The sequence below is a fragment of the Pseudophryne corroboree genome, chromosome 10, assembly GCF_028390025.1.
Source record: "Pseudophryne corroboree isolate aPseCor3 chromosome 10, aPseCor3.hap2, whole genome shotgun sequence".
Classification (NCBI taxonomy): Eukaryota; Metazoa; Chordata; class Amphibia; order Anura; family Myobatrachidae; genus Pseudophryne; species Pseudophryne corroboree.
The window spans coordinates 9,547,753-9,560,420 of record NC_086453.1 but is presented as its reverse complement, the minus strand read 5'-3'; the positions used below and the strand labels follow the sequence as shown (position 1 = coordinate 9,560,420).

General features: G+C 51.3%; 1 protein-coding gene across 2 annotated transcripts; it reads right to left on the bottom strand.

Annotated features, from left to right (window-relative positions):
• Positions 1 to 4,998: 4,998 nt before the first annotated feature.
• On the bottom strand, positions 4,999 to 12,108 carry SZRD1 (SUZ RNA binding domain containing 1). Of its 2 annotated transcripts, none has more exons than XM_063942094.1 (4): positions 11,941 to 12,108; positions 7,236 to 7,285; positions 6,553 to 6,804; positions 4,999 to 6,301 (listed from the first exon to the last, which is right to left on the bottom strand). In XM_063942094.1, exons 1-4 carry the CDS (start codon positions 11,989 to 11,991, stop codon positions 6,202 to 6,204), a joined length of 453 nt encoding a protein of 150 aa, XP_063798164.1. In that variant the 5' UTR covers positions 11,992 to 12,108; the 3' UTR covers positions 4,999 to 6,201. The 2 variants fall into 2 exon arrangements, with proteins under 2 accessions (XP_063798164.1, XP_063798163.1); XM_063942093.1 differs by lacking the exon at positions 11,941 to 12,108 and adding an exon at positions 11,509 to 11,691.
• Between the last annotated feature and the right edge of the window lie 560 nt (positions 12,109 to 12,668).

Sequence of the window (12,668 nt, the reverse complement as noted above, 5' to 3'; positions counted from 1 at the left end):
AAATAAAGAACCTAAAAACTTTTTCTAAGCAACTCTTTAAGAGAGCCACCTAGATTGCACCCTTCTCGGCCGGGCACAAAAACCTAACTGAGGCTTGGAGGAGGGTCATAGGGGGAGGAGCCAGTACACACCATGTGATCCTAAAAGCTTGCTTTTGTGCCCTGTCTCCTGCGGAGCCGCTATTCCCCATGGTCCTGACGGAGTCCCCAGCATCCACTAGGACGTTAGAGAAATAGCCCCCCTCAGGGAGAAACTCAAAAAATGATCCGTATATATCCACAAAGGGACCACAAGTCCAAGTGTGCTCCTATGTGCTCTCCCAAAGTGCAAGTCTTGCACTTTGGGAGAGCACATAGGAGCACACTTGGACTTGCATATGGAGCCCAAGCGTAGACCCACATCCACACCTGCTTGCAGAAAGAGGAGAAACCGTCCCAGTTGAAACTCCACCGTAGGAAACTTCTTGGTTTCACACCAAGACACATACTTTTTCCAAATTTGATGGTAATGCTTAAACGTTACTCCCTTCCTAGCTTGTATCAGAGAAGGAATGACTTTGTTCGGAATGGCCCTTCCGAGCTAAGATCTGGCGTTCAACCTCCACGCCGTCAAACGTAGCCATGGTAAGTCTTGATAGGCGAACGGCCCCTGTAGCAGAAGGTCCTCGCGAAGAGGAAGAAGCCTCGGATCCTCCAACAGTAATTCCAGAAGATCCGCGTACCAAGCCCTTCTTGGCCAGTCCGGAGCAATGATAATCGCCTGAACTCTTGTTCTTTTTATTAGTTTGAAAATCCTTAGGATGATTGGAAGTGGAGAGAACACATACACTGACTGGAACACCCACGGAGTTACCAGGGCGTCCACCGCCACGGCTTGTGGGTCCCTTGACCTGGAACAGTACCTCCGAAGCTTCTTGTTGAGGCGAGAGGCCATCATGTCTGAGGTACACCCCATCGGCTTGTTACCTCTGCGAATTCCTCTGGGTGGAGGCCCCATTCTCCTGGATGGAGATCGAGTCTGCGGAGGAAGTCTGCTTCCCAGTTGTCCACTCCCGGAATGAAGATCACCGACAGTGCCACCGCGTGCCTTTCTGCCCAGAGGATTCTCGTTACATTTGACATTGCAGCTCTGCTCTTTGTTCCGCCCTGTCTGTTTATGTAGGACACTGCCGTGAAATTGTCCGACTGAACCTAAATGGCCTGATCTTGCAGAAGATGTGCCGCTTGTAGAAGGGCGTTGTATATGGCCCTGAGTTCCAGAATGTTTATTGGAAGGATGGATTCCAGACTTGACCCCTTTCCCTGGAAGTTCTCCCCTTGGGTGACTGCTCCCCAACCTCTGAGACTTGCATCCATGTTTAGAAGGATCCAATTCTGAATCCCGAACCTGCGGCCCTCGAGTAGGTGAGAAGTTTGTAGCCACAAGTGGGTTGAAATTCTGGCTTTTAGCAACAGGCGTATCCGCTGGTGCATGTGAAGATGTGATCTTGACCACTTGTCCAGAAGATCCAGCTGGAAGAACCTTGCATGGAATCTTCCGTACTGCAGAACCTCGTAGGAGTCAACCACTTTCCCAGAAGGCGAATGCACTGATGAACCAATACCCTGGCTGGCTTCAGGACATCCCAGACCACTGATTGGATCACCAACCCTTTCACCACCGGTAGAAACACCCTCTGCACTTCCGTGTCGAGAATCATCCCCAGGAAGGGCTGTCTCCTTGTCGGCTCCAAATGTGACTTTGGAAGGTTCAGGATCCATCGATGAGCTTGGAGTAGTTGAGTGGAGATAGCAATACCTTGGTGAACACCCTCGGTGCCGTGGAGAGGCCAAATGGCATTGTCTGGAACTGACAGTGACAGCACTGCAGCTCAAATAGTAGATAAGCCTGGTGAGGCGGCTAGATCGGAATGTGAAGGTACGCATTCTCTTAGCAGAAGCTACACACAACGGGCCAGTCACCTACAGACTGCAGAAGCAGCTGTCTCCTAGCAGAAGCTACACACAACGGGCCAGTCACCTACAGTCCGCGGAGGGAGCCTTCTCCTAGCAGAAGCTACAGAACGAGCCAGTCACCTACAGACCGCAGAAGCAGCATTCTCTTAGCAGAAGCTACACAATGTCACGTTTAAATTCTCATTTTCACAATCAGCCTTTCATACATAAGCAACAGATAAGGTCTAGAGCACTTACCTGCAGCTGCTAATACTGTGATGTGTTACTACGAGCAGAAGACACACGTAACGGGACAGTCACCTACAGACCGCGGAAGCAGACGTCTCCTAGCAGAAGCTACACATAACGGGCCAGTCACCTACAGACCACGGAGCATAACGGGACAGTCACCTACAGACTGCAAAGGCAACCGTCTCCTAGCAGAAGCTATACAGAACGGGCCAGTCACCTACAGACAGCAGAAGCAGCACTCTCCTACCAGAAACTACACATAATGGGCCAATCACCTACAGCCCACAGAGGCAACGGTCACCTAGCAGAAGATACACAGAACGAGCCAGTCACCTACAGACCGCAAAGGCAACCGTCTCCTAGCAAAAGATACACAGAACGGGACAGTTACCTACAGACCACAGAAGCAGCGTCTCCTAGCAGAAGATACATATAACGGGCCAATCACCTACACACCACGGAAGCAGCCGTCTCCTAACAGAAGCTACACATAACGGGCCAGTCACCAAAACACCGCAAAAGCAGCAGTCTCAAAGCAGAAGCTACAAGTAACGGGCCAATTACCTACACACCGCGGAAGCAGCAGTCTCCTAGCAGAAGCTACACATGACAGGCCAGTCACCTACAGACCGTGGAAGCAGCCGTATCCGAGCAGAAGCTACATATAATGGGCCAGTCACTTACAGACCGCAGATGCAGCAGCCTCCTAGCAGAAGCTACACATGACGGGCCAGTCACCTACAGACCGCGGAGCATAACGGGACAGTCACTTAGACCGCAGAGGCAGCCGTCTCCTAGCAGAAGATGCACATAACGGGCCAATCACCTACACAGCGCGGAAGCGGCAGTCTCCTAGCAGAAGCTACACATGACAGGCCAGTCACCTACAGACCGCAGAGCATAACATAGACATAACGAGCCAGTCACCTACAGACTGTGGAAGCAGCAGTCTCCTAGCAGAAGCTACACAGAATGGGCCAGTCACCTACAGACCGCAGAGGCAGCCATCTCCAAGCATAACATACACAGAACGGGCCAGTCACCTACAGACGGCAGAGGCAGCCGTCACCTAGCAGAAGATACACATAACGGGCCAGTCACCTACAGACCGCGGAAGCAGTCGTCACCAAGCAGAAGCTACAAGTAATGGGCCAATCACCTACACAGCGCAGAAGCAGCAGTCTCCTAGCAGAAGCTACACACAATGGGATAATCGCCTACAGACCGCAAAGGCAACAGTCTCCTAGCAAAATATACACAGAACGGGACAGTCACCTACAGACCGCGGAGGGAGCCTTCTCCTAGCAGAAGCTACAGAACGGGCCAGTCACCTACAGCCCGCAGAAGCAGCATTCTCTTAGCAGAAGCTACACATAACGGGCCAATCACCTAGCCCGCGGAGGCAGCCATCTCCTAGCAGAAGCTACACAGAAAGGGCCAGTCACCTACAGACCACGGAGGCAGCCATCTCCTAGCAGAAGCTACACAAAGGGCCAGTCACCTACAGACCACGGAGGCAGCCATCTCCTAGCAGAAGCTACACAAAGGGCCAGTCACCTACAGACCATGGAGGCAGCCATCTCCTAGCAGAAGCTACACAAAGGGCCAGTCACCTACAGACCACGGAGGCAGCCATCTCCTAGCAGAAGCTACACAAAGGGCCAGTCACCTACAGACCATGGAGGCAGCCATCTCCTAGCAGAAGCTACACAAAGGGCCAGTCACCTACAGACCATGGAGGCAGCCATCTCCTAGCAGAAGCTACACAAAGGGCCAGTCACCTACAGACCATGGAGGCAGCCATCTCCTAGCAGAAGCTACACAAAGGGCCAGTCACCTACAGACCATGGAGGCAGCCATCTCCTAGCAGAAGCTACACAAAGGGCCAGTCACCTACAGACTGCAGAAGCAGCATTCTCTTAGCAGAAGCTACACATAACGGGCCAGTCACCTACAGACTGCAGAAGCAGCCGTCTCGGGACTGTTATGAACCCATCAATGTACCATAAACTACTATATATTTTGTTTATTAAGCCACACAAAAAAAAAAAAAAAATTCAGTAAATTTCAGTCAAAGTCAATCATAGAAATAAATCTACCTCTACCACATCCGATATCCTCTTAATATATTTGAAACGACAGCGCCAGCTGTGTGAAGATATGGAGAATTAAATCAGCAGCAAGTGTACAGAGATACGGAATGTGTGGTCACCTCCTTCAGAGACACCAGCTGGGAAATGTTGCAGGATGCACGACCTCGGATCTGAGCGATATTTCTATGTATAGAACCCTCTGGCATCTACGTGCGTTATTCAGTCTTTCCTTAATCCAGCGCTCAGGGCACCCTGACAGCGCATGTTTTCCAGGTCTCCTCACAGAAACACACATGACATGCATAGCAGCTCCTGTGAAACGCGTCAGTCAGTAATGAGTACACCGGTGTTCCAGCAAGGAGATACTGAAAACATGCACTGATCTGACACCCCCCAGACTGAATTTAGGAAACACTGCTCCTAGGGATTATTAGAGGTAACACAGAAAATGCATTTTACAGTAAGTAAATGTAACTATACGACGAGAGCCAATCTTTAACCCGGCGCTGCCTTGCTATGAGGGGATCCACCGGCTGCCACTTTAGGCTACAGCAGGCTCTGGGCCGCCATACAAAAGGCTTATTACCAGTAAGGTTACAGATGTCTGCGAGTTTTACTAGTGATTATTCCTACGAGGTAAGTTACATTACAGTGTCGTGACACCCCCATGAGAAAGAATCGCAGGATTACAGCACACAACAGACATGCCACAGCTTGGATAAAATATACACGTCTTCAATTTTATTTTGCATGGTTTGATCTGAATTCTAAAAGTAAAATATGTGTCCAAGGTCCAGCGCTTGGCATAAACCTGGAAGATACAGCCTTCGTCCCATAGCTGCCAGTGCCAGAACTGGCTTCCCCACCCCCCTCAATTCATCCGGAACAGGTTGCACCCACATCCCAGAAATATACAGGTGAGCAACCCCTCCCGCCAATTACTGCATGTGCCGTGTCCAGAACTCTTCTGGTCAGTTCCACAACCACGGAAAACCGTGCTGGAAGAGGCCGACACAGACTATATAACACAACTACAAGTGCAGAGCTGTGTTCTCCGTTTCCACATTCCGTCGTCCGCTAGGGACAGCCCAGGCGTTACGTCATCTCCGCACCAAAGCTGTCCCAGACTCCGCAGATCCCAATATACAGAGATTGCCAGCCCCGAAGCGAAAGAGGCCTTTCCTGAGCATTCTGCCCCCGATGGCCTGCTGTACTAATCTCATGGGGCCAGCAAGCTCATGCAACTCTTTCCCCTCTCCCGCGCAAAGGCAGCCGTAACCAAACGCGCACAAAATCCTGGAGTCAGCACCGTGGGGACCGGAGTCGGTTAATGGTGTTAGATGTGCATGGAAACCAACTCACTGTTATTGTTCTGTGTGGTGTAGAATACTATAAATAAGCTTTCCTCGTTAAAATATTCTTTGTCTTAAACGATTAAAATTCGCTCATGCTCGCTAGGTCTGGAGAGAAAACCCCCCCTTATGAAAGACCGGTCCACTGTAGTGTGAGGAGGCAGGCATGCACTTGAGAAAGCTCATGTGTGGAACAGAGTGGGGGCCATGAGACCCACTCACCTCCCAGGAGACGCGACTGACAGGTAACATTATTGCTGGCGATAACTTCAATAGAAGTGGCAGTTGCAGGCACAGGACTCCGCCGTCTCTACCTCTACCCTCCCCACCCGTTGCACACATCGACAGACTCCCTTTTTCCCTTGTTATAAGACCTGGGGGGAGCCTGTGGCAATGCGCTTATCACAGTGGTCGGAGCTACAGGGGTGGCGGGAGGGGGGTCACAGTGCACGGGGTTTTAAGGTCACAGTGGGCGGAGCAAAAAGGGCATCAAAGTGCAAGTAAACGAGGAGATTCCCTCTGCTCAGGTCCATTGGTGCGACAGGCCTGCGGCATCATTCTCCTTCACATCTATCTGCGCTCTTTGAAACCCTGTGAACCGTCGGGACCCAGCGGCTGCCGGATCACATTATTAGGCGTTCTGCTGTCCTCTGGTTGTCCTCTCGCAAGCCTACAAGAGAGCAAGTGGCATTTAATCCTTAGAAACCACACCCAGGTCACAACATTTGGGGTGCAGTTATCAAAATCACTTCAGAATACGGTAAACGCTTTCTCCACACTCACTAAGGTGCCCGACGGTCTGGAACGGAGGATTATATCGGAATGTGGGTGGAGGAAGCACTTAACCAGTGTACAAAGAATCTACAGCTGGAATCCCTGTAAATATGAACACACCGGTCCCCACGGTACACGGTCCCTTACCTCTCAACTATTGGCTTCTCCAGCTCCTCCTCAGGACTGGCGCTCCCCAGGATGCGCTTCCTGGCTTCTGCGTACTCAGCCTCCCTCTGCGCCAGAGACTTCACAGGCACTGTGGGCCGGCTGCTGGCATGGGGGTTGCTTGCCAAGCCGTTGCTTGTAGGCCTCTTGAGGATCCTGATCTGAGGGGGCGGACCGGCTGGGAGCGAGTCGTCCTGTATAACCACGGGCGTCTTAGGAGGAGATTTTGATTTGCTGAAAACACCACAACATAGAATATGAGGAGATAAGTAGTACTTGGCCATCTAGTCTGCTCTTTTAGGGGTCTATTCATGAAACAGTGAAAAGTGTGGAGAAGTGAGACTGTGGAGAAGTAGCCCATGGCAACCAATCAGCTGCTTCGTACAATTCCACAGTATGCAAATGATAAATGTTAGTTCAATGCCGATTGGTTGTCATGGGCAACTTCTCCACTGGCTCACTTCTCCACACTTTTCATTGCTTCATGAATAGACCCCTTAGGGTTACATGTGACAGACCACAAAAACACACAAGCAGGTCATCTTTACACACCGGTCTCCCATCATTCTGGGTTCCTGCCCGCAGATATACAACACATTCTGATAGCAGCAGCGACTTACAGCACAGAGGGAACATGACTTTGGGTTGTTCTCGTGGACACTCACCGCTCTCTCTGAGTGATCCTCAGCTTCTTCTCTAACCGCCGATCTATCTCCTAGAAGAGAAGCAGAAAGTTACAATGAACAGGATGCGCTACGGTGCCTGGTGTGCATCATTTAACAATCAGCTCTGCTGCTACAGATCAGGAAGGGAAGACACCTGCATCTTACTGAGGATTCAGTTATCTCCAGCAAATGGTGGGCAGAACGAATCCCCCTCTGCTATGCCAGGCAAGGTGGTCCATGTCCCCCACACACCTATTTATATTGTACTTGTAGGCCGTGCGTGCGACACAGACTGGCCCCGTCATTCGGACATCTTGAGTCCAAGACAAAGTGAAATAGACCTTCAAAACGCTACATAAATAGGCAAATACCAGAACATAAAATAAAAGGTTACCAGTCACAATAGGTTTTCCTAGTTGGATCAAAGTACAGAGTCCGTTGTTTCAGGAAATTGTAGGAACCCTAAAGTCCCTTTTAGCATAAAGTTTACTTATTGAATATTATCAGGATTTATGGGGATATTCAAATGAGTGCGATGTTCAAAAAAACACCTTGGGGACATTGCGCCCAATTGTGGATTACTCTGGGTATGTGCAATCCCGATACCCACGCATCCAATAAAAAAATTAAAAAAATGCCCGTAGGGTTTCCTGCTGCCTCCGCAGAATCAGATTAATTACAGTGGTTCTCAAACTCGGTCCTCAGGACCCTACACAGGTCACCCGGCAGCTGCCCTGATCACCACCAATGGTCACATTCTGAACATCTACAAGTGACCTGGAGAATGTGAACTGTGTGGGGTCCCGAGGACAGAGTTTGAGATCCTGTGGATTAGTGCATCATTGGATTGCTCAAACATGTTATTACACTATATAGACAAAAAGTGATTGGACCCCACCACGCGCAAGTGAAATGGGGAGCACCTGCATCAGACACGTGCTCGTCAATGTATAAAACAGGTAGAGGGCGCTGATTAGATCATTTGCTAACGAAATGGCTTGCCGGAAGGAGCTAACCGAGTTTGAAAGGGATAATCGTAGGCTGCGCGATGTCATGTTTCCAGGGCGACGCTGGACTGATATACAGAAATTTGGTAACCCGGATGGACTGGCAGCTCAGAGTCCAGATCTTAACCACACTGAGAACCTCTGGGACAAACTGGAGCAACAGTTGCACTCTACACCGTCTTGACCTTCAGTGTCGCAGTTGGTCACTGGACTTAAGGCGCTATGGCAAACCATACCGCCTGCTGTTGTCCAGGAACTTATGGACAGTTTGCAAAGAAGGGTGTCTGCAGTTATCACCTCACGTGGTGGTCCTACAAAGTACTGACAGCAATAACATCTAATTGATCTATTTGCTGTTAGTGTCCAATCACTTTTGTCTACATAGTGCATACTAACAGTCCATAATCAGGGTTAATATACTAGTAATGCGGATCCAGACAATGTTAGTTGACTGAGGACTGTTGCTTAGAAATGCAGATGCAGCCAATACCAATGCATGTGGCAACCAGCTGCTCCTATTCCAACCTGTATATTACAAGGAACCAATGCACAAAGCTATGTCCACCAGACTCCACACTAGGTCCAATATTCAGCATAGCAAACAGAAGTGCTGTGGTCCGTACTGACGCGTTTCTCCGCCTGCTGCAGCAGCAAATGGCAGGTTCGTTGATTTGTGAAGGATTTCCCTTTTCTTTAACTACCGGAGGCTATTCAGCTGGACGTAAAACAGTTTATGCTAGACGGGATTCTAGGGACCCACACATTAGGCGGAGGAGGACCTACTGGGATGGATGAGAGGACTTCATATTTCCCTAATTGATTATGTAATGTTACTTGATATGCATTCTATTTCTGGTTGATAATTGGTAGGGGTACAGTGAGAATAGCGGAACCTATAAATACACTATTCAGTTATAGGGGTCGATTCAATTCACCGACAGTTGAATAGCGCCGGGAATTAGCTCCAGTCGCTATTCAATTCAGCTCAAGTTAAGTTGGTGAAGGCCGGTTCTCACGGACTTAACAGGTTGAATTGTCGGGAGAACGGGCATTCTCCGACTTAACTTCCCGTCACGATGCTGATTCCCGCGCGGCAACACGTTTGTCGGATTTCTTCTCTCATCCCCCGGGGGTGAGAGAAGAATTCCCGACAATTGAGTGCCAATTGTCGCTGTATAGAATAGCGTCGGGAGCTAATTCCCAGCGCTATTCAACTGTCGGTGAATTGAATCGACCCCATAGGCCCCAAGATGGTTGTAGCTGGTTCCAATGAAGGTGAGGCCTTTCAGCAGCCAGTCATGGTGGGAAGAGCTAGCAGAGTTAGGAGGCTATCCAGTAATACTGGCCATTCCTTGGGGGTAGAGGTCAGGACCAGTATCCATAGGAAATGATGAACTCACCAAGTGACCTCACGAACCATTTGCATGATGCACTCACAGGCTGCATGCTCATAAAACTTGAGCTCACAAAAGGATAAACTGGAACATCACCACCCAGAAACGCCCGAGGGCGAGAACTAAACAATGTGTAAATTAGTGGTAAATACCATCTTCCCTGTAACAGGTCTAGAACACGCGGTGCTCCAGGAGTAAGCTCTGCTGGAATATAGCGTCAGGGTATGCTGGAACTTGTAGTTACACAACTCCTGTAGAAGCACAGGCCTGCTCTATAATATACATGGATTGAACGGGTCGTCAATACTGAAAAGCAGAAGGTGGTCCATTATTATCTATATACACTGACTAGTCTGCTCCTGTACCCCAGAAGGGAAACTCGGAGTGAGACTGAGGCGTCTGTCTAATAATGCTGTCTCTGGATAGAGGTATTAATAACTGCTGACTAGGGAAATACACACTATTAATAGGAGGTTTTAAATAAAACCTATAGAGACACAGCACAGGCATATTAATAGACATGTGCCACACTGAATCCCGCGTGATGGAATATGACAGGGAAGTGATGTCTTACACGGGAGATACATGCAGAGGTCTCGGGACACCACTGAGAACCACATTTATACATCCATACTCTCACACCCAGCAGAACGCAGTATGAATGAGACACTAGAATGTAAGCTCTCACGAGCAGGGCCCTCTTCCCTCATGTGCTTATCCTTTCTTACTTTAATAATCTTCAACTGCACCAAATCCAGCAGTCTTCTGCCACCTGATACTTATTCCAGTGTCATCTGCTGATGTAGCTATGTTTATCTACCCTGTACTTGTCCTATATTGTCATCAACTGTAAGTTGCTGTTTTCATGTATGATTATTTGTTTATGTACTCTCTAATTGGGCGCTGCGGAACCCTTGTGGCGCCATATAAATAAAGGATAATAATAATAACTAGTAACTACATATAGCTTCAGAGAACTGGTGCGCGGGTACAGCAATTGCCGCCCCAGAGCTACAAGCACACACACCAAATAAAGCTTTGCCTGTATATTTGGGCGCAATAGCCGCAATAATTTCAGGCGCCCGTGATGCTAGTGGGCCAAGGTTGATAATTCCCTGATCTGTGACACCACCAGCCCTCGGGGAATGGGCCACGGCTGACAAACCAGACATGTGACACTGCCAGCAACCAGCTGGGGGGCCACGGGTGACAATCCCAATCTGTGACACTGCCAGCCCCGAGGTGGGGGGCCACGGGTGACAATCCCGACATGCGTCTCCACCAGCCCCAGGGTGGGGGGCTACGGCTGGCAATCCCGACCTGTGACGCTGCCAGCACCAGGGTGGGGAGCCACGGGTGACAATCCCGACCTGTGACGCCGCCAGCCCCGAGGTGTGGGACCACGGGTGACAATCCCGACATGTGACTCCACCAGCCCCAGGGTGGGGGGCTACGGCTGGCAATCCCGACCTATGACACTGCCAGCCCCGAGGTGTGGGACCACAGGTGACAATCCCGACCTGTGATGCCGCCAGCCCCTATGTGGGGGGCCATGGCCGACAATCCCGACCTGTGACACCACCAGCCCCTATGTGGGGGGCCATGGCCGACAATCCCGACCTGTGACACCACCAGCCCCAGGGTGGGGGGCCATGGCTGACAATCCCGACCCGTGATACCTCCAGCCCCAGGGTGGGGGGCCACGGCTGACAATCCCGACCCGTGATACCGCCAGCCCCAGGGTGGGGGGCCATGGCTGACAATCCCGACCCGTGATACCGCCAGCCCCAGGGTGGGGGGCCACGGCTGACAATCCCGACCTGTGACGCCACCAGCACCCGGGAAAGGGACCACGGCTGGCAATCCACTGACCTGTGATGCCACCAGCCCCCGGGAGAGGGACCACGGCTGGCAATCCACTGACCTGTGACGCCACCAGCACCCGGGAGAGGGACCACGGCTGGCAATCCACTGACCTGTGATGCCCCCGGGTTGGAGCCACGGGTAACAGTTCCTGGGGACACACAGTGGCTCCAACATTGGGGTAACAGGTGCAGTCTGTCCATCACAGTAGCCCCTCCCCCAGACCACGTGGTGCAGCTCCCCAGGACAGGGACGGCGTATGAAAGCAGAATGAGCCCCAGGCACCCCCCAGCCTCTGTGTGAGGAGCAGCGCTCGGCACCCCCGGCCACACGCTGCGCTCTAGGCCGGCGCCATCACAAGCCCTCGTGTCAACGGCGCAGCTGACTCCCCCCAACCCCGGCTTCCCCAGGCAGGAACCCCCCGGCCGCCCCTCCGCTTACCCCACTGTCGGCCGCTTCCTCCCAGCTCTCCGCGACCTCATCCTCTTCCATCTTCCGCGCAGCCCACCGCCTCCGGAAACCAGGCCGAGCGCCGGGCCTCACTGCGCCTGCGCCGCACGGGAGCCAGCACGCACAGCGCGGGAGCCAGCTCGCGCCCGGCACGCACGCCCAGGACGTCGCAGCCGCCGCGCGGGCCAGAGACGCTTCGTGTTACGCCCGGCGTGCGCCGGAAGCCCTGTCGCCGCCATCTTGCTACACCCAACTGATGTGTGCATTACAAAAACTTCCCTCCTTACCACTCAGGCACTCTCACAAGGTGGCTCCTAGCTTATGTTGTTGTTATTATTGTTATGTTATAAATAGTATACTGACCATGAGGAGTGTCACAGAACTATATAGAACCTTGTTCCCACATATTGGCTATTGTGCAGTTGGGTGGGCCGTGCAATGCAGAACTGGGAGAAGGGGGTCATTGTGTGGCGCATACTCACTCGGTGTACAGAGAGTCGGCAAGTATGCGTCTGTTCACCTGCTGCTCTGCTATGTACAGCTGTGGATGCAGTTAAAACATACTTGCCTACCTGACCCTCTCCATGAGGGAGAAAATGCTCTGTTCCTGGACTTTCCTGGTAATGTATGATTGCCATCACCTGTGGTGAGCTAGGTAATTGATAAGAAAGGTGTTTCACCACAGGTGATGGCAATCATACATTACCAGGAAAGTCCAG

Excerpts from the sequence above, each read along its gene's own strand:
- SZRD1 (XM_063942093.1), bottom strand. The coding sequence starts at position 11,676 with ATGTTGGAGCCACTGTGTGTCCCCAGGAACTGTTACCCGTGGCTCCAA. Across the intron at positions 7,286-11,508 it reads GGGGGCTGGTGGCATCACAG|GAGATAGATCGGCGGTTAGA; the intron begins GTCAGTGGATTG and ends CTTCTCTTCTAG. Across the intron at positions 6,805-7,235 it reads AGGATCACTCAGAGAGAGCG|CAAATCAAAATCTCCTCCTA; the intron begins GTGAGTGTCCAC and ends TGGTGTTTTCAG.